The sequence below is a fragment of the Centruroides sculpturatus genome, unplaced genomic scaffold (assembly GCF_000671375.1).
Source record: "Centruroides sculpturatus isolate CEXI.00-Female unplaced genomic scaffold, Cexi_2.0 scaffold110, whole genome shotgun sequence".
Taxonomy (NCBI): Eukaryota; Metazoa; Arthropoda; class Arachnida; order Scorpiones; family Buthidae; genus Centruroides; species Centruroides sculpturatus.
The window spans coordinates 1,018,690-1,041,647 of NW_019384339.1; the positions used below are offsets into that span (position 1 = coordinate 1,018,690).

The 22,958-nt window shown below is 28.1% G+C and overlaps 1 protein-coding gene and 1 long non-coding RNA gene across 3 annotated transcripts in view; both read left to right on the top strand.

Moving 5' to 3' along the window:
* LOC111633420 (protein arginine N-methyltransferase 7-like) overlaps positions 1-22,958 on the top strand; it is a 32,243-nt gene that overhangs the window by 4,619 nt on the left and 4,666 nt on the right. The window contains 9 exon segments of the mRNA XM_023377985.1: positions 7,582-7,640; positions 10,315-10,427; positions 10,520-10,752; positions 12,863-13,046; positions 13,138-13,259; positions 13,350-13,488; positions 13,555-13,638; positions 19,000-19,137; positions 19,243-19,479. Of these exon segments, the coding sequence (XP_023233753.1) occupies positions 7,582-7,640; positions 10,315-10,427; positions 10,520-10,752; positions 12,863-13,046; positions 13,138-13,259; positions 13,350-13,488; positions 13,555-13,638; positions 19,000-19,137; positions 19,243-19,479 (1,309 nt within the window).
* Positions 9,813-10,170, top strand: LOC111633428. 2 transcript variants are annotated; one of them, XR_002758056.1, is made up of 2 exons: positions 9,813-9,969; positions 10,049-10,170. It is a non-coding gene; the product is annotated as an uncharacterized LOC111633428 (long non-coding RNA). The 2 variants fall into 2 exon arrangements; XR_002758055.1 differs by having other exon boundaries at positions 9,813-9,957.

Below are 22,958 nucleotides of genomic sequence, written 5' to 3' on the forward strand. Positions count from 1 at the left end.
TAATCAGTTTGTAATTTGTAAAGAAAAGTTACTTTCCATAGATGAGATTTCTTCTCAAGAAATATCGCTGAGAGAAGCAGCTGCAGCTAATTCGAAAAGTGGAGGGCAAGACTATACATGCTGTCATTACAAAAAAAAAAGTGTTCCATGAATAAATGCAGTTGTAAAAGCAAGGGACTCTTGTGCAATTCAAAGTGTCATAACAGTTTATGTTGTTGCAATAAATAAGATTGTATAACGTTAATCACATAGATTATGTGTAAGTTTATTATTGTATTATTTTCTTTAATGATTTAGGATGTACTGGTCGTTTTAGGTTTAACAGTTTATTTACATGTACTGTTAAGCTTTCTCCTATTTTGACATATTAAAAAGTTGCATTTTTGTCTTAAAACGTAATAAAAATATTTTTATTCAACATTCATCATCAGTGCATGCTGAATGTTGACATTTGCCTGTGTAAGTGAGAAATAATGATATTTAGCAAATATTTCGTACATACACGAAATGACTGTGTGTGAATGCTGACATTCACCGGAGAATGTTGACATTTGCCAGATATCGGTCATTCACAGTAACATATACATATATACCATGTCGGGTAAAGTGATAGCCGGCTGTGTGCCATGATGGAGTACATAGGCTATGGATGTAGGAGTCAGTCCCAGCTGGCACCATAAGTAATCAGTTACATCTAAATTTAAATACATCTGGAAGCAAAGACTTGCTTGGGGCATAAGTGGCAAGGCACTGCATGGTAAGCTGTAGTTGTAAGTTCAAGTCCCGCTCTGGGCTAGTTCTTTTCTTCCAGAATGTTCTAAATTATTTAATAAATTATTATAATTATTAATTTAGATAAAAGATGGCATCTAATGTCTAACTCTAGTACCAAATTACTTAGTTTTTAATTATTAATTATAGCACAATAGTCTGATTAATTACGGTGAGCATTTGGATTAGTACCAATACACCAGGCTTTGGGATGTTAATATATACACATTACCCATACTTCCATTTGATCTTCATTTTCAATATATTAATTTAAATTATATAATCATATATAGTGGAATCTCGCTTAACAAGCACCTTGCGTAATGAGCAAAGCAAAATGTGAAAAAATGACTCACTTAAGAGCAACATTTCATGTAATGAGTGATCAGGAGAGGGGAAGTCCTGGATTGTGTGCATGCTCCATCAGTCTGTGTTTAGCACTCATTCTGCTAGCATCTTAGTGTCGCTTGTAATCACACATTTTTCCAAATGTGTGATCACACACATTACGTATAAACATTAACAATCATAGCCCATTATATAATAAACATGCCAAACGATATGCCAAATTCTTGGGCTATGTAAAGGCTATAATTAAATATTAGAAATTAATTAATTTCACTAGAGGTAGACAGTTATGCTGCTATCTTGCATTAAATTTAATTACCAATTCTAAATTAAAAATTAATTATTTATAATTATTAAATGTAATATGTACTAGAAGCATAACTGCCTACCTTCAGTCAAATTAATCAATTTATAATATTTAATTATAGCCTTTACATAGCTTAAGAATTTGGTGTATGGTTTGGCATGTTTATCAGACATATTATCTAATTTTTTTTTTTTTGTTTTCTGCAAATTGTATTCACATTTCAGGTTGGTTCATTCCGCACTAGAAGAAAAGATGATGATTCATGCTCCTTAATGATGTATATTGTATAATTTTCTTTGAATAAACATTATACATAAAATAATTCGGTATTTTTTTCAGCATGGAACGCATTAACATATTTTACATTAATTTATATGGGAAAAATTGTTTCACTTAATGAGTGTTTCACATTACAAGTAAGATTCTGGAATGAATTATGCTTGTTAAGCAAAGTTCCACTGTATGTTAATTGGATAATTAACTTGGAGAGCTTTGGATATAGATATCTCCTGTCATAGCTCTGTATAGATACATAGTTTAAAGTAATATTATATATGTCTAGAAATGAAGATCAGTTGGAGATGCATTATCATTTATATTATTTGGATCTAATAATTTTTAGGTAAATTGTGTGTATGCTTGGGGGAAATTTTGAGAACTAAAAATATTCTGCATTGTTGATTTGCTGTACTGAAATGTGTTTGCACTAAAACATACATTGTTTAAAAGTTACAGAATATAAAAAAAATGACATGACTGTTTTGTACAAAAAATATAAAATGTGAAATAGAAGTTGGATTAATAAAGCAAGTCATGCAATAAACATTCAAATTAAAATTTGCTTAGTTATTTTAAAATTTGTATTTTAATATTGATATTTTTATATAAATTTTTGTGGCTAGTTGTCAACAGTTTAATCAATTTTCATAAAATAAATATTTTAAAGTGAAAATATTGAAATATTTAAATTTTTATTAAACTATTGAATTTGTTCAATGATGATATTCATTATGTAGATGGAGCATATCTTGCTGCTGCTTAAAATTTTTTGATGTGCATATTTTTTAAACTCATTGTTCATTCATTATCTCTATATTAATTGAAAGAGGGTTTTAGCTTTTCTGACTTAGTTTGAGTAAACAGCTGGGACTAAAAGCATGGTTCAGATATAAAATTAAAGATCTTATCCATTAGATGATGATGCTGAAGAGATACATGAGAAAGGTGCAATGGTTCAGGCACAGTGAAGTTGCAAAGATATGATGTTAAGTCTATGGGACAAACATGTTAGGCAATTATAAAACCTGTTGCAACCTCCACAACCTACATTTTTGGAAACCTCATATATAGAATATAAAAGAACAAGTAAATTATTCTAAACAAAAGACAAAAATTATCACAAGACCAACAGCTAAACAGAATAACTAACTCTCTCAAAACACAACAAAAGCATAAAGGAATTGCTAACATAGACTAAATTAAGTGTAAATTAGTATGCTATTTAGAAATGAGCATTCTCTACAAAATAATTTTATTTCAAATTAAAAAGCATAAAATAAGTATTTTTTTTAAATAATATAAAACAACAAATATAATTAAAACCTTAATAATTGAAAAACAACTGAACAAATAATATTAGCAAGATAACCCTAAATCTTCCCTCATGTCATTCTCCCATCTAAAACAAATTTGAACTCTTCCACTACTGAGAAGACAACTTCCCTACCATTAAAGCCTAGCCTGAGAGTAAAAACAATTTTGTATCCAGGTATCAGTACATATCAATAAACAATTTTTAGAGTTTAAACAATTAACATTACATGTTTATAACAACGTTGTTTATCATTGTTTTGCTGTTATAAATCATCAATTCAATCTTCTGCATGCTTTTTATTTTTTTTTTAATTATTTTCCTCATATAATCAATAAATAGGTTACTTTAAGTGAAATTATCTTAATTATCATACTAATTACATTACAATTAGTCTAGTTTTAATTTACCATTTCTTATTTAACATTGAGGAACATGATCAAAGTCTAGATGTTGAGGGTAGCAGACCCTCAATATCTAGATGGCCAACTAGAATGGATGTTATGCTAGCTGATGATGATGAAACAACACAGCCAAGAAAGTGGAGAAAAAATCTTTAGCAGTGTTAGAGAGTGTAACTGAGATTGCAAGTACAAAGTTGTGCAAAGAACAGGCAATATGATGACAGTGGTTGAAGAAATCGTTGATTCTTCTCAAGAAACACAAATTCTTGATATTGCAGAGGCTCTAGAACAGGTTGGAATTGGAATTGTTCAGACATTATAGCAAGTTGTTCCAGCCAGGGGTGTCCAGCCTGCGGGCCGCATGTGGCCCAAGGGAAGTTCGAATGCGGCCCAATAAACATGTACACAANTATTGAATTTTATAATTTCAGATCATCTTATGCAGATATGTTACATGATAAAGAAAGGGTATGTATAAAAAAATTCTTATCTCGATTATTTTGAAGTGTCGTATTAATTATAAAAATAAACTATCTCTGCTCTTGTGACAGAATCAAAAATACTACTCTGCTATAAGAATTGCTATTGAAACAATGAAGAAACATGGAAAATCTGCTAAAGTATTAGATATTGGAACTGGAACTGGTTTACTATCTTTAATGGCTGTTCATTGTGGAGCTGATTCTGTAATTGCTTGTGAGGTATAAAATTAAATTTAATTAAGTGGATATATTAACTATTTTTTTTAACAGTTATCTTCATAATGTGGAAAAACAATAATAATGAATTCTGCTTAATATTTTTATATATATACAAGTATATAAATTAAATTTGCTTTAGAAACATCACCAAACGATTGCCTAAATAATCAAGCTTAAACTATATTTTGAACCACCAGTGGGCGCTTTAACTTGTGTCTACACATGGTACTCGTTGCAACTAGTAAAAAATTACTGAGAACGAAATTATTGCAAAATAAATTGTCTGAATTATCAAACGTGGTCGGTTGGACGACTATGACAAGAATGAACGTATTTTCTTCAAAATTTAATCCTATGACAGGAAGTAACGAGTGGTTGATGCAGGAGGAAAACTATGATTATATTCAAGAAATTGCAAGGTTTACTTTTGTCTATGTTCTCTGATCATTCTCGAAGATTAAACAGATATAAATCTTTTTTTGTAATTTATTAGCTTAATGTATCTTTGATATCATATAGCTTCAAAAGTCACGTGGTTCTCAATTTGCTTGAAGTAAATTTAAATAACCAGCATTGTAAAAAATAATTTATATTTTCTAGTTTACAAGAGAATTTACTTGCATATTCTACTTTAATATATAGGATATTTTATTTATTTTCAAACGTTATATTCTGTTAATAAAATTTTATGATTGCTTTTTCTAAATTAGCTGAATTATTAATCATCATGGAGTATTATTTAATTTTTTTTTTTTTTTTTTTCAGATTTTGAAATTCAGTCTTCAAACTTATCTTATTCTNTTTATTTTTGAGTGAAAAGGAAATACTTTCAAATACTCAACGAAGGAATACTAAATAAAGCTGAAGTTGTAACTCAAAGGATTATACACCCAAATTTGAGAAAAGGAGAGAAAGGCCAAAAGATAAAAAGTATTGAGAAAGGTTAAATAGACCTTCTGTTATACAAATATTGACCCTTAATTTTCCAACCTTCCTCACTACTTTTTATCTTTTGTTCTTTCTCTCCTTTTCTCAAATTTGGATCTATAATCCTTTGAGTTCCAACTCCAGCATTATTTAGTATTCTTTCCAGCGTTGCAAGATTTGGCTACTTTGCGCCAAATTTGGCTACCCTTTTTTAGTTTGGTGTAAAAATTATCATTTTGTGTATTGGTTACTTTCTGAGCTACATATTATTTATAATATTAGTCAAATGAAAATGCACTTTAAAATGGTGTTTTGTCGTTTTTTATTAATTAGAGACCCAAATAAAACAAATATTTGTGTTTTTCAAGTAAATTTTTGTTTGTCTCCTTTATAATAAATGAATTTATTTATTTCTAAATAAAAATTGAAAGTGCCTGTAAAAGTAATTTTTAAAAATATTCTTTTTTGTGGTAAACTTTTAATACTTATTACTATAATCTAGACATGTTAATACTTAAATATACTTGTTTATTTAAGGATTGGGTCAAAATATACTTGTGGTCCAAAACTCCATGACTTCTTCCAATGTGGCCCAGAGAAACAAAAAGGTTGGACACCCCTGATTTAAACTTTGCATCAAATTTTGGGACAAGATTGAGCCATTAGTCATTCCTTTAGCCACAAATACAAGACTGTCTTCTCAAATAGCACTTGACCTGAACATTCAACCAACTTATTTTGATCTTGAATCACTGTCATATGTACCAAAGTTGTTTGGCTTTACACTTTGAATGTGAAAAAGTTGGTAGTAGAAATAAATTTCAATTTAATGACTATTGCAATAATGGAAAAATAAAGTTGTATTCTACCTGTTGTCATGAGGTTCTTGAGAACATTTTGCATGAAAAAACTCAACTACTCAAGAATACCCAAATAACATCTGAAGGTACTGTACAATAGTTTGTTGTCATTTGCTTTCTTTATTGCCAATGAGGCCGTAATTCATAAGGGCTGCAGACCATACATGTTTAAGATCAATGGGTGAAACCTCATTGGGCTGCAATTTGAAAAAAAATGTAGACCTATAAATTCCCACTGTCATCCATCCATCCATCCTTCTGTAATCTTGAGAATGGTGTTAGATAAATGAAATTTAAGACCATAGTTAGGGGCAGATGCCCTGATTAACTATACATGAACTTCTGATGCAAACTGGAAGTCACATTATTTCAATAAAAAAAATTTTCCTGAAAGGAGTTAGATAGATGACAGGCACAACTCCATTGCTAACAGAAAACTATGATGTACAGGGGCAAGACACTATAGTACTTATTTCAGTTGGAGAGCATATATTTGAAATTAAATAAATTAAAAATATGATTGTCACAATGCCAGGCTACAATTTTTAATGTCACAATAAATAATTGCTCATTACAAATATGGTCTTCTATATCCTGACAGACCTGAAGAATGAGCTTGTGCTCAGCTTTGCATTATAGACAATGCAGAAGACATCAGAATGTCTAGAAATGTAACTTGCAATCCAGAGCTAATGATGATGTTGCATGACATGATTGCTGAGGTGATCAGAGCTGAAGTTATGCTCATCCTTGACACTAAAAAGGGTTAGTTAATGGAAGATGATTAGTTATACCTGGCATGTTTAACAACACAATTAATATTGATTCTTACAGATTAACATCGTAGAACTATTCATAAGCTTCCTTGGATATCATTAACGCCAAGCGTATGACACTTCTTTTACAATTAAATGACTTCAAATTTATCATCATCCTGTCATTCACCATGACAATGTACAAAAGTCAAGGACAGACTCAGTAAAGTTAATATTTATTTACCAGAACCAATTTTCAGTCATGGTATGCTTTAAGCAGCCCTTTCTCAATCCAGATCATAAAAATTCTGTAGCAATAAAAATTTCACATCCAAATCTCAATGATTCGCATGCCTTGGAAGGATGGACTCAAAACAATGTAATTCAGGAAGTTCTGAAATAAATTTCAATTAAAATGGCAAATGGTATTTTTACAATTTAAAAAATAAAAAGAAACCAAGTTGTGTGAGCTTAACCGTGGGTACAACTCCGTTTAGGATTGTTCGTACCACTTAATCGGCACAGATTATCCGAAATCTGTTCTCTGGGTTTCGGATCAAGAGATCCGATCCTTATCAGGATTTTGACCGGGAGGGCAGTAATATTAGGTCTAAGGAGGATTGAAGATGGTAAAGTCTCTATCCGAATTTGTCAGGTTCCCGACGCCAGTTTATCAGTTATTTTACACGTGGATAAACACGCGTGGGGCAGTCTTATTCAGATAATAATTGAGAGACATTTCATTATAAATTGAGATAATAATTGAGAGACATTTTAAAATAAACAAGAGTAAATTTAATTAAACGTAAACAAATAATGGGAATACAAATATATGATAAGGAGACTACTACTACTACTAATTATAGTCTATAAGTCGTGCGAGATAGGGACTTATATCTAACCGATACACGATAGAGAGAGAGAGCTCACAAAATCATTTACAAACATACAACCTGATCATTGTCTTTACTCTTCGGCTCTGTATATGAAGTATTCGTTCACTCCTCGAATTCTCTGTCTTCTTTCCTCTGGAGGGATCAACTTAACTGGGTGTATTTCTAGACTCAATCCTTCGTATATTGTATGGCTCATAGTATAGGCATTGGCCTTTAAGAGCAAATATGTATGGAGTCCTGACTCTTCTATGTCTGTCGACGAACTCCCTGAATTCTGATAAATTCCCGCTATATCTGACGATCGGCGACCAATCATCATGCAAGATTCTTCTGTGGGAACTGACGAAAAGGGGAATATATGAGGGGTAAACATTTCCCATCAAAGTGAGGTTTTTCGCAGATAAGGGAAAAACAGAGGATGTACTAACTTCCCTCGAAGGAAGTAACATCTGTTAGCTATTTTTCCCACGTTAGAAAATGTTAATTTCTCACCAAAATGAAATAATATTTTATGACAATATTTAACATTATTAATAAAATTACTATTTTAGACCCAGGGGCCTTTCAGATCTCACAGTTGTCTTCAATTCCATCAGGAACAAAACAATCTTCCTTTGATGAGATGACCTTTTATTTAAGGTTATGTCTCTGCAAAATTATGTAAAACAGTTAAAATGTTCACTGAGGATATCATCAGTTAATTGTTTTATATAATTTTGCAGAGGCATAACCTTAAATAAAAGGTTGTCTCATCAAAGGAAGATTGTTTTGTTCCTGATGGTTGAACATGATGGAATTGAAGACAACTTGGTTTCTTCATATTTTTTAAATTCCAAAATGAATTTGAATGTTCGACTATTGTTAGGTCTAAGAGGTTTATTTGTGATTGGCATGAAGCGGGTTGCCACTATTGTCACCATTAATCCAAATCCTTGCCAGTTGAAGCTCTTGGTCAGTCTTCAGAATTGAAAACTTTTTATTAAAATCAATCAAAATATATACAAGTGTGTGAGGAGCATGACACATGCAGATGGGACAGTGGCGACATATAGTAGCGCGTATTACACGGGCACTAGCCAGCCAGGAAATTAACAATATTATGTGAGGAGGGTTTTTAGACAATCCCTCAAGTACGCGATTTCATGGGCACTTAGCCAGCCAGAAATGACGCGGATACATGGGCTCAAAGCCTGCTACATTATGATACAATAATTGAGATGAGGGTTGAAGACTTGGAAGAGATGAGTTACCGTTGCTGTGGTCGGTGACAGGTCGTATGTGTTTCATTTTGGTTGGGGTGTTGCAACCCTGGGACCCAGATGCAAAATTGAAAGAAGCCTCAGGGCACCAGGAACAGCAGACCCAAATCATTTATAGATGGACCCAGAAAACACTTACTTTTTACATTGAATGACAAATTTGAAATGAGCTCATTGATTGATTGATTGTATTGTAATTGAATAAAACCATCAATTTCAACAGATTCCTACTAGTAGGCTTTACATGTAAAGTAAATACTATATGGTTGAAAACAATTAGAACATTCCAAAGTGGCTTCATTTACAATATTTGTATTTGTTTAGCAAGAGGTTTTTTATTTTCTGTAACTTATTTTTCAGATTTATCAACTAAGTTTTAGAAGTAAATCAATTGAAGCCTTAAAAAAATTAATGTATGATTTATTAATTTTTTATTGACTAAAATTAGATGTTAAATTTTTTAATTCTGTAAAATTTAAGTAATTATATGTCTTATAGTGTAAATATTTTATATGTAGTATAAAGATATAAGAAGTTATTTTATAAAGTAAAACTTAACTCTGAAAATTATGTTAAAATATTATTGTTAATTGTCTACTTGGACATTTTTTATTAATAGGACTTAATACTGGTGTTTAAAGATTGACACAGCAATGAGAGTTAGTTCAGGAAAGAGCAAAATTTCTTTATTATATCACCTGTAGTAATAGTTTCTGTACACATATTACACGTGTTTTGGGCTAGCATGCCCCTCATCAGCAGTACTACTACCACACACTAAAAAGTAACAATAATAAACAAGATAAGTTATTGTATAAGTTAAAATTTTTTACATTGCCATAAAAATAATTTTAAAAACTTACTGTAAATACATATTCCAAACCCGAGTATAAATGTATTTTTCTCGTTGTATAATTAATTAATGAGTTAAACATTTCACTGTATAAATAAATTAAAATATAATAAATACAGGTTGTAAATTATNTTAAATGAAGAAAATAAAGTAACTGCAACTGCTCTAAATTCTGCTGAGTGCCAAGCACTTTTCATGTGGTGGGAGTTGAAGATGGATATGAATGGAAAGATTGTGTTAAACTGTGCTCCATATTGGGCTCATTCAAATCCATCAAACATGCAGGTTTGCAGTTTTGTAAGCTAATACTTTTTATTTTATTTTTAATAAGATGATAAAATATAATTTTTGATGATAAATTCATTTCTTTTAAAAGTGGAGAGATCATTGGATGCAAGCTGTTTATTATTTACCATCAATACTGGATATAAGAAAAAATGAAAAATTTATTCTTCATTCCTATCATGATGAATACAGCTTATGGTTTGATGCTTATAGGTATTTTATGTGCTCCATTATTGAAAAAATGTTAAAATATTGTTTGAACATTTTTTCATCATTATAGAAATTGTATCCATGAACATTTTTTATTTATACATGCTTCTACTGTATATATTAAAATGAAAATTATATATTTTACAGATAATGATTTACCAGAAAAAGCTAATATACTTGTCGCTGAAGTATTTGACACAGAATTAATTGGAGAAGGTGCTTTAGAAACATTTAGACATGCTTTGAAATATTTATTAGAGGTTAGTGGATTTAAATTAGCATTAATTATAGTAAAACTCTCATTTAATAAAATGGATACTACTTTAACAAAAATTTTCAATCTTTAATTCAGAAAGATGCAATTGTTGTGCCTTCATCAGCTGTTGTGTATGGTCAAGTTATACAATCTGATATGGTTCAAAAATGGAATCAGTTATCTCCTATTGTTTTGGATGAACAGACAACAATATTGCCACCATGTCATATTAAATCTTGCACAGGTGCTGCAGCTGTACATGATCTACAGCTCAATCAACTTTCTACTGAAGATTTTATTCCTATTACTGAACCTATGGAACTTTTCAGGTTTTTCTAATTTGTCTAGATATTTATTTAATAATTTTTTTTGCCAATTTACTAATATATACTATATTTTATAATGAATATAATATACAGTATTTCTAATCAATTAATTATTGTTTGAGGATTAACTTATATTTAATTAATCTTTTAATACTAAATATTATAAATATCACACTTAGTATTTTAATGGAGACCTTAATATTTATAAGCAAGATCATTATTCTTGCTGTATATCATTCCAAATGTAAAATATATTTTTCTAAAATTTTATATTTATTGCATTAATTTAATTTAATTTTTTAAATTTATTTTTATTTTATTTTTCTGTATTTCTACATAAAATATGTTGAGCTTTTCATATTGGATTTTATCTTTGGCAAAAATGCAAATTATAATTTTTATAATTTATAAGCGAGGTTGAGGCCGAAGAGGTTGAGACATTCAGTGCCGCTTTCCTGTAATCCTAGAAGTTTGACAATGGTGTTTGGAATGTAGAGCATGATTCCACTGACTATCCAAACACCATTGTCAAACTTCTAGGCTTACAGGAAAGCAGCGCTGAACGTTCGATGTACACATTTTCATGTTTAAAACTTTGGCCTCAATCTCGCTATTAACTGCAAGACAAACAGTTGAAACTAATGATGTTTATTTTGAAATATTACATACATTTTTAACCACTCTGCAGTGATTGATGGATATACCTGTCAAGGGTGATTGCGTGGCACTGGAGAATGATGTTTATATCTGCAAAGAATTTTTGGATGTCGCTGAAAATTAGCCAAAAACTACCATGAAAAAAAATTCACATAAAAACATAAAACCATCACATAAATTCACATAAGGAATTAAATAACAATAAAAAAGATTTTTCTTTTACTAAAACTAGACATAACTGTTTAAAAATTTTTTTTGAAATGGTAACGAGAAAAACACGTGGGAAAATTTTTAAAAAATTTCCCATGTTTATTCTCAACTACATCATGATAGCACCATATCCGACTAATTCACTGTACAAAGGTTAAAGACTTTTTATAGAGAAATGATGTAAACTTTACAAGAAATTTTATCAATTTTATTAGAAATTATTTTTAATGAATGTCATAAAAAATTTATTTAAAAAATTAAATTGATTTTCTTGTTTCGAAGCTTATTTTGTAGACCTTTTCATTAATTTGTAAAAAATATTTACTGACAATTTGAAATAATTTCGAAATTCATTACATATTTATATTTAGAGCCAATTCAGTGTTTCTACTTTGAGGTATTGGAAAAGTATTGATAAATATAGGAATAGGAAATTGAAAGTACTTTGTTTTATTAAATCTGTTTATATATGGCAACAATACCTAACTATAATAGTTCTCTTTTTGTTTTATTAATTTTGAATTAATTATTACAAAATTTATTAAGCAATTGTTGAAACTAATATTGCAAATACTATAGTAGAGGTAACAGAGACTTATCACGCTGCTACTGGTAACATTAAAATTACACTTCTATCATAAGAATGCAACTTTATTACTGGTATGCACTTTGGGACACAAGACTCTCATCAGCCGTACATAAAAATATATAGATATATACAACAAAAAATATTGTTTATATACAATTGAAATAACTCAAAAAGTTTAAGACTCTTGTAATGGAGTCTTAAACTTTGAGTTATAGCAGCAGGATAAGTCTGTTATCTCTTCTATAGTATTTGAGAGATTAGTTTCAACAATTTTTGAGACAAGATGCTCTTTTATAATATATTAAGCAAATTTATAAAACAGATCTCCATAATGGGTGCATTGCCTGTTAAAGCAAGTTTAATTCAGCTGGATAAGTACATGAATGACACGGCCCATTTTATTTTAAATGGATTGTCATTGGTTTGCTTATGTGCTCAATGATTTGGTATTATTCTGATTTATGTTTGCTTTATTTTTTTATTTGAAATTACATAATTTTAACATATAGTACAAATTATCTAGGTTTATGTTAAGTCAAAAGTATGTCAAATGTCAGAGTTAGTTTAGAGTTAATTCATCTGACAAATATTGAGTAAGTCTTTAATTTTCTAATACTAGTTTAAAATGTATTTGAAATTATTTAATTGATTAAACAGGTTTGATTTTACTGGTAAAGTGCCCCTAAAATTAAATGAAGAAAATAAAGTAACTGCAACTGCTCTAAATTCTGCTGAGTGCCAAGCACTTTTCATGTGGTGGGAGTTGAAGATGGATATGAATGGAAAGATTGTGTTAAACTGTGCTCCATATTGGGCTCATTCAAATCCATCAAACATGCAGGTTTGCAGTTTTGTAAGCTAATACTTTTTATTTTATTTTTAATAAGATGATAAAATATAATTTTTGATGATAAATTCATTTCTTTTAAAAGTGGAGAGATCATTGGATGCAAGCTGTTTATTATTTACCATCAATACTGGATATAAGAAAAAATGAAAAATTTATTCTTCATTCCTATCATGATGAATACAGCTTATGGTTTGATGCTTATAGGTATTTTATAAATATAAATTCAAAAAATAATTTATAAAGATATAATTTTTGTATGTATGAAAATTTAATAAAAAGTATTTGTTTTTATAGATTAGAAAAGAGTGAAAACTACACACTTATTTCAAGACCTGTTTGCACTTGTGGAGCTCATATTGCATTTAGTCGAACAAGACTGGCTATGCTGAATGACACATCTTTAAATCAATTATATACAAAAGCAATTAAAAAAGTAAAGTAATAATTCTTTAGATGATAAATGTTATATATGTTTTGTTATAACACCATATATTTTTAGGTGGTGAAAAGTGATTTAAATTGTCTTTGTGTAGGTGATGGCAGTTTATTGCCTTTAATGACAGCTTTATTAGGAGCAAAAAAGGTTTGTTTTGTTTTGTTTTTTTCTTATTGTTAATAATGACTATATTATACACAGCAGTTACGAATAATTTTTCAAAATTTTAATTATATTATTATACATATAAATACAAAAATTATTTGAGTAATTTGCTTTTTAGTCAGTTATTTAAATTGTATTTGAAAGTTTTGTTTTTACATTTTTTTACTTATATGTACAATACAATACTATTAAACTGATTGAGTATTTATTAAAGAAGCATTTCAGCTTTATTATAATCATCTTCAGCTTTACATAATACACAAAGAACAAAGTTATCTAGAAAATTAATTCTTAAGTAATAAAGCAAAAGAACATTTCTTTAATAAACATGGGATTGGTTGTCAATACAGTCTTGTATGAATACAGGATGTCTGTTTAACATGTCTCCAGAGGCAAAAGAGATCTTTCTAGCATTGCACAAGTGTAAGCATGTGGTGCATGCTTGTTACAGCACTAAAGTAACTTAAGCTTGAATATCTATTTAGGGACAAAAGATTAATTCATTATCATTATAGCATTTTTTGAAATGAATTAATCAGCAAAAGGGATAGGTGACAATTGCATGGTAAATCAAAAGCAATACTCGTATATATGAATTTTTCAAACATTACACCAAGATGCAAATCAAAAGCAATCTTGAATAATTATATTGCAACATGCAATGCCAATATCTCAACATGATACAGTCTGCTAGATTATAGAATAAGGCAACAACATCTTACACTCATGAGCAATACTGTGAAATGATAATTTTATGCTGGGAAACAAGCAAAGCAACATGTAAATTTCATGAGTGGTTTCAAACTACACCAATATATATTCAATACATATGATGATTTGCAGCTTGATTCAGACTAGTAATTTGTTAGGATCTGATTATGCTTGTCATAATGCTTGACCATTTACATCTTTGTATTGCCACTAAAATACTCTCTTTTCTGCAGTTGTTTAAAAACACTCTCTAATAAAATAAGGGCCACTTTTTGTATCATTATCTGCAATGTTGGTTTATTCTTTATAGTCAGAGATTATTTTTTTGTTATGCTAAATCATCCCTTTGGTTATTTAGTACTGGAACAAGCATGCATACACTCATGCTTCACTTGTACACCCAGGAAAGATCTCCTTTGCCCCTGGACAGATGTTTAAGTGAACATCCTGTATATACTTGTAGTTCATAATGGTGTCAAGTTGTTTGTTTTAATGGTTTTATTTTTTTGTTTATATTATAATTAGAAATGTATGTATGTTATACATGTTAATCAGTAATCTTGGATGATATTATCATCATGTAAAATATTTTTGGGTTGATTTAGGTATAATTTCTATTTTATTTGTGCCAATAGTGGCATCCATTTGTTAAACAGCATTGTCATATGTTAAAACAAAATTCTATTTATTTATTTATTTTAAAAGAATTTAGTCATATATATTCTAACTGGACTTAAAAAACCACTTTGAAACATTTTTTATACTTCAGAAGTTTATTATTTTTTATTATATTCTCTCTAATGTTTTTGAATGTCTTTAACATCCATCAGACAATCTTTACATGGAAACTCATAAGTTAAATTCCAAAATTTTTAAATGTAAAATCCAAACTGACAGTCACAAATTATAAAAATTCAAAAGTTTAGAACAAATTAATTTGAGTTTCCATGTAATGGTTGTCTGATGATGGATGTTAAAGACATCCAAAAACATTAGTGAGAAAAATAATAAGTTGGTGGTGTATAAAAACAGGAGTTTGAAGTTTTTTTTTTAATTTAGCTTTTTAATAAANTTGTATGTGGTGGTAGCCCCAAGTCTCCATTCGTGCATAGGGGTGGTTGCGTCTCGATAGCTATAAGGGTGTGGGAGATATGAGGCTGAAAGTGGTTGAAAATGGCTTTCTATTTCGAATGTTTTGTTCGAATTTGTTCGAATTAAACTCGAACATAAAATTCGAATTGGTTCGATTATAGAACGATTGAAAACATTCCAGAAACGTTGAAATTTGTTTGTTTGACTAAACATAAAAATTCTCTAATTAGTCTGGAAACGGGGGACCTAATTCTTGCATTCTATGAAAACTGGTAAGATTAGTTATAATGTAATTATCTTAATCTTCACTATTGTTACTTTTTGCCCAGCGAAGCGGGTCCTTGCAGCTAGATTCTAGATTACTTAGAAAAACAGTCTTTNATTATGCTTGTCATAATGCTTGACCATTTACATCTTTGTATTGCCACTAAAATACTCTCTTTTCTGCAGTTGTTTAAAAACACTCTCTAATAAAATAAGGGCCACTTTTTGTATCATTATCTGCAATGTTGGTTTATTCTTTATAGTCAGAGATTATTTTTTTGTTATGCTAAATCATCCCTTTGGTTATTTAGTACTGGAACAAGCATGCATACACTCATGCTTCACTTGTACACCCTGGAAAGATCTCCTTTGCCCCTGGACAGATGTTTAAGTGAACATCCTGTATATACTTGTAGTTCATAATGGTGTCAAGTTATGTTTGTTTTAATGGTTTTATTTTTTTGTTTATATTATAATTAGAAATGTATGTATGTTATACATGTTAATCAGTAATCTTGGATGATATTATTATCATGTAAAATATTTTTGGGTTGATTTAGGTATAATTTCTATTTTATTTGTGCCAATAGTGGCATCCATTTGTTAAACAGCATTGTCATATGTTAAAACAAAATTCTATTTATTTATTTATTTTAAAAGAATTTAGTCATATATATTCTAACTGGACTTAAAAAACCACTTTGAAACATTTTTTATACTTCAGAAGTTTATTATTTTTTATTATATTCTCTCTAATGTTTTTGAATGTCTTTAACATCCATCAGACAATCTTTACATGGAAACTCATAAGTTAAATTCCAAAATTTTTAAATGTAAAATCCAAACTGACAGTCACAAATTATAAAAATTCAAAAGTTTAGAACAAATTAATTTGAGTTTCCATGTAATGGTTGTCTGATGATGGATGTTAAAGACATCCAAAAACATTAGTGAGAAAAATAATAAGTTGGTGGTGTATAAAAACAGGAGTTTGAAGTTTTTTTTTTAATTTAGCTTTTTAATAAAATTTTTTAAAAATGTAAAATTTAAACCAGAAAATTAAAAAAATTAATTGATAGAGTTGAGATTTAATGATAACTCAATACTAATTTATTAAAAATCAAGAAAATCATGCCATTTTTGGTTTAAAATGTGTACTGAAATTTTTTATTCATTCATATATATAAAACAAATAAAAAGTACAAGAATTTGTACCAAAAACAATAGAACTGTCTATAATTATGTTATTGCATTGAATATTCAATGTTTCTGATAGTTTGAATTACTTTATTTTAAATTTTTTTGTCTGGAATTTTAAGAATGAAAAATTGATATAAATAACTAATGTTACACTGAAGGTAAATAACAGATGAAATTATTATTTTTATAATACAAATTCTTTCAACAATATGAAATGAAGTAGAATTTTTAAATATTACATTTATGTAATATGGAATACAAAACTGAAATATCATCAGAAAAATTATGTATATATAATGTTAGCAAACAAAGTTTCTCAATGAGTTCTGTAATACGCTTCTTGTCTAGTCTTGTATTCAATTTTACAAGCTCTATGACAGCTTTTCTTTTCCATTAGACTTATTACACCATCATTTAGAAACAAAACAATCTTTCGAAATAACTTGTGAATTGTCTCATCATGTTACGATTTTACTGTAAATAAGTTTATAATCTTATTGTTTTAATGGTGCACTTGTTTTTTACTTCATCATTCTATTTTTTTGTTTTAATGGTAAAAACATTTTCCAATGCCACAGTTTTAAATGTTATGGTTTTATCAGTGTACTTTTTTATGTATATTGTTTGTCTCTCACTGCTGCTACTACTACTTTATGTATCATACTGTCATATCTACTCAAACACCTGTAAATTAATGATCATCCGTATGCTATCAATTGTCACCATTTCTGTGCTTCTCATAACCATTTACATCAGAGTTGAAAAGGGACTCAAAGCCCGAAATGCATATGCTAGGAAATAAAAATGTGATTTTCTAAAGATTGTCCTGTTTCTAATTGATGATGTAATAAGTCTAACAGAAAAGAAAAGCTGTCATAGAGCTCATAAAATTGAAAGTTTTTCAAAAAAATTGTTAATGTTAGAATCATTAGAAAAATTATGTTTATATTATTATATTCTAAATTATAAATTAATAATACAGTAAATGTATAATGTATTGTACATACATGTATGAANAGCCCGAAATGCATATGCTAGGAAATAAAAATGTGATTTTCTAAAGATTGTCCTGTTTCTAATTGATGATGTAATAAGTCTAACAGAAAAGAAAAGCCGTCATAGAGCTCATAAAATTGAAAGTTTTTCAAAAAAATTGTTAATGTTAGAATCATTAGAAAAAGCAAGTTTAATTGATTGCATACATAAGTTTCTATGGATACATTGCGGTAATTAACCCGAAATGCATATGCTAGGAAATAAAAATGTGATTTTCTAAAGATTGTCCTGTTTCTAATTGATGATGTAATAAGTCTAACAGAAAAGAAAAGCCGTCATAGAGCTCATAAAATTGAAAGTTTTTCAAAAAAATTGTTAATGTTAGAATCATTAGAAAAATTATGTTTATATTATTATATTCTAAATTATAAATTAATAATACAGTAAATGTATAATGTATTGTACATACATGTATGAAAATGTGTAACCTATATGTAAGATAAATGTAGCACTTAAATTTAACTTCATTTGTATTTTATTGAAAAACATATAAGCAAATTTATTATTTTTACATAATTAAAATTTTAATATCCTTCATCTATATATTAAAATATTTGTAAATTTTTTGTATATTTATTATCCTTTTAAATTTATAAATAAAAATGCATTTTTGTTGCATTGTTTATATAAGTTCATTTATTAACATTAGCAAAGATGATTTGAAAAAAATAACAAAAAACTGCTTTTTTAATTGATTATTTATCTAGCAATTCTACAAAACTAGTCAGTTTACATTTTAATTAATGCAGCCAGTCTGTTATTGCAAAATTTAAAAATCACTCAAAAAAGAAATAAAGTCCATTTTAAAATTATTTGAATAGCCCACAATTTATTTAAAAGCTAAAATATAAATAACAAAATAATTATTTAGTTATGCTATGAATTTTCAAGCAGTATGATATTGAAATAGAATATATTCATTAATTCAATGGAGTAGAATTGACTCAAATGAAACATTGAATATAATTAATGATATTGTTAATTGCAATTGTATTTTATGTATCCTTTGGATTTATATAGGTTTATACTGTAGAAAACCAAGGCTTAATAGATAAAGTAATCAGATCTTACGTAGATGTAAATTCAGTTAATAATAAAGTTGTTGTCATAAAGAAAAATGCAATAGAATTAACAAGAGATGATGTTGAAGGAAATGAGGTAAGTTTTCTATCAAATTTTATTTATTTGTTTCTTTATATAAATATTTTGTCAGTTCTAATTGAATATTGTATAAAAATCTGATTGATTATTTTAATACAACAGATTGATATTCTGATGGGAGAACCATATTTTATTTCTTCAATATTACCTTGGGATAATTTACACTTCTGGTATGTTCGTTCAAGTTTAGAACCACTGTTGTCTTCTTCTGCAATTGTTCTTCCAGGCAAAGCAATGATTAAAGGTGTTGCTGTTCAGTTTCGAGATCTTCATAAAATTCGTGCTCCAGTTGAATCAGTTGAGGGATTTAATTTATCATCATTTGATAAATTAATACAGGTAATATCTCAAGTAATCAAGTTTTTGGTTTTTATTATCACATATTCAATTAAAATAGTGCTTCCTAAAATGGGCTTTGTGGAGCGCTAAGGCTCTGAAACTGAAGTTCTAGGGATTCACAAATCTTTTAAAACATTTTTAAAGTTAATGAATCAAATGCAGTTTGTTTTTTTTTATAACTATTTTTAAGCAAGCAATTATTTATTTGAGTTGGCAGTATATCTTAATACAGTAGTTGTGCTTTGGTTTTATCATGTATCATTCATCAACTGACATTTCAATGAATAATAAAAAATAAAACCTCGTTCTTTCTCTATCATTTGTACAAATTTATAGCAAAAGATGCTGATGAGTTAAGGATTCTGCAAAAAATTTTCCTCACTTAAGGGCCCTACTTTACTGAGAAGTTAGGGAAACACTGAATAAAAGATGATTTTGTGTACTTTATTTGACATGACAAATATCAAGAATTTAAATTATTTGAAGACTATAATTTAAACTATATGCACTGTATAATTTTATTTCAAAAACAAAATTTGGAATGAAATTGTATATGTAAAACTCCTGCTGTAAAAAATTCATGTAAAATTCATTGACACAACATATGTTTGTTTAATAAATCTTCATTATTCTCATAATTTAAATATATGCTATATCAACTTTCAGCATGATCTACTGTATATTCTAATTTATACTCTACTTAATTACAAATATATTCTATAATGTTTAATTTAAATTTTCACATTACTATTAAATTTTAAAAATAGTTCGATTACTACTAGATTAGTACGATTAGTACTAGATTACTTTATTTTATTTTAATAATTTTAAAGATAAATAATGATAAGGAAATATTGTAGTAATACAGATTATCCTACTTGGAGCTGTCCCTTTAAAATTGCAAATAACTTTTCACAATGTGCATGTAACAATATGAAATAAGGCTCAAAATGTTCACTATTTCATTTAGAATTGATTGCATGCCATAAAGAAGAGCAATGTTAGCCATAACTCTCATACCAGTATGGAAGAAATCCAGTCATTTTTTGAAATGGGTCAACTTGACTGGTTTGAGACCACTGCATTTAGTTGATTTCTTTCTATGGAAATATTTGAAAGCAGGGTTTATGCAGACAAACCCAGAACTATTGGACCTGAAAGAAAAACATCCAGCACGAATTGCTGCCATTAAGAATGACATGCTGCAGAGAACAATCACAACTAAGGAGTAACTTATTGCATTGTATGTGGAAATTTTCCTCACCTTTTGTAATGTGGATTTGTTTGATATTAAATAAAGTATGTTCAGCTTTTTACAGCTTGCCTTTACATTCAGTTACTTGTTTTTGGGTTATTTGCAATCTTGAAGGTCAATCCTGAGTGGGACACTGTATTTAAAATATTCTATTTAAATGCTTTATTTTATTCAAAACACCAATTTCTTAGTATTTTTAGTTTTAATATGTACAAATATTTTCCAGTTTAAGTGTCTTAATTGAAATATGACTATTTGAACTTATGGCCAATCTCACATAATATGTAATATAATATTTTAAATTTAATTATATAAAATGCAATGATTAATATGATGGATAATTAACAATTTTTAATTTTCCTAATATCACTTCTTATCTGGTTAATTTTTTCATGTATTAATTCACAACACTTGATTCAATGGTAATTCTATTTCCAGACTTATTATACCAAAGACAGGGTCTTTTAATATTCTTTTACATTATTAGCTTGCATTTCTCTAACATGCATTTCAGTCATAAGCCCCTCTTCAGTTCAAATTAAATTATAAAATTTCCTTCATTAACACAAATACAAGTGTTTATTAAAATTTTTAATCTAATTTAATTAAAATTATTTGCTTACAATTGTTGAGAGATAAATCTTAATTCTAAGTTCTTTATTTTTTATTCTTAACCACTATCAGTCACTGATACAGCATTACAACTATTCACTTCATTGTACATTCTATTATAATGCTCCCCATTGACAAATAATCATTACTTAAACTATCAATTTGTATTCCTGTATCGTTGTTTATTCTATTCTGATTTTTTAATTTTATTGCCATATGTTCATACAATTTTTATTTTTTTTTTAGTAGTTTTTACTGAATATTTTTCATAATTACAGTGAACTCATGTAAAACACAAATTTTTATAATACAACAAAAGAATATTCATACAAAATTCTAATTTTGTTGTTCAGAGGTATATTTTCTTCATCTTCTAGGCTTAGGTTTAAATTTGCATAAAATTGTCTAATGATGCATATCTTGATAATACAATTTTTTTATAATGCAGAATGTATCCCATGTTGTATAGGACTCCAATGTATTGTGATTACAATGTTTTGAAACTGCTGAATATTGATTTTTATATATTATAGAATTTATATGCTGTTTTTATCTTATTTTAAGATATTTACTTGTTTCACCTAATACATTTTTTGATTTAAACAACTACAATTATATTTATGCATGACATTTTTTTATGTTCCATGTCCCTTGTCATATTATTCAAACCTCTAACCAAATTTTTCTCCATTGTATTATATTGTTCTAGTATAAATATTATATTATATATAGGTTTTTAAATTTATTTTTTTAATTCTTTCAAAAATTTTTTTTTTATATTTCAGTTTGAAGTAAGATATGCTCAATTTTTTAAATTTATTTTTTACTTTTTTGTTCTATCATTCAACCATTTAAGTAATTCTTTATTATATCCAATACATAAAAATTTATTAAGAACTTTTTCTATTTCTTGTTGTTGTATTTCAGTTGTTCTATTTTCTATTTTATCAATATACATATTGAACACATTTCATAAATTGGGGATATTTGATTGATAATATGTAACTTTTTCTATATTCTCTGGTTTTTCATTATATTGTATCCACTTTTTTAATTACCTTCACATCAAAAAATTTAATTTACTTTGCTGTTCTAATTTTACACTAAATTTAATATCTTCATCTATGCTATTAACCAAATTTAATATTTCATTAACATTTAATTTTATTCATATCAAATACCAATAAACAATCATCCACATACCTAAAAGAAGGCTTTTATCCTGTTCATTTATTGTATCTAGTTATCTATGTTTTTCATTGATGCCAAAATGGGACTTAGAGTATACCAATAAAGTCGTATCTGTTTATAAAATTGATTATTAGATCAAAATGTTTAATAAATGTTTTTATTTTAGTGTTAATAAGGAAATTTTATAATTGTAATTCCAACTGAAGGGGGGCTTATGCATGCCTGACATGCATATTGGAGAAATTCAAGCTAATAATATAAAAGAATATTAAAAGAACCCTGTCCATGGTGTAATAAGTCTGGAGATAAAATTACTATTGAACGAAGTATAGTGAATTAATACATTAAAACATGTTTAATCTATTTTGCAATGAGCAATTATTTATTGTGACATTGCCACAGTCTGGGTTGCAATTTTTAT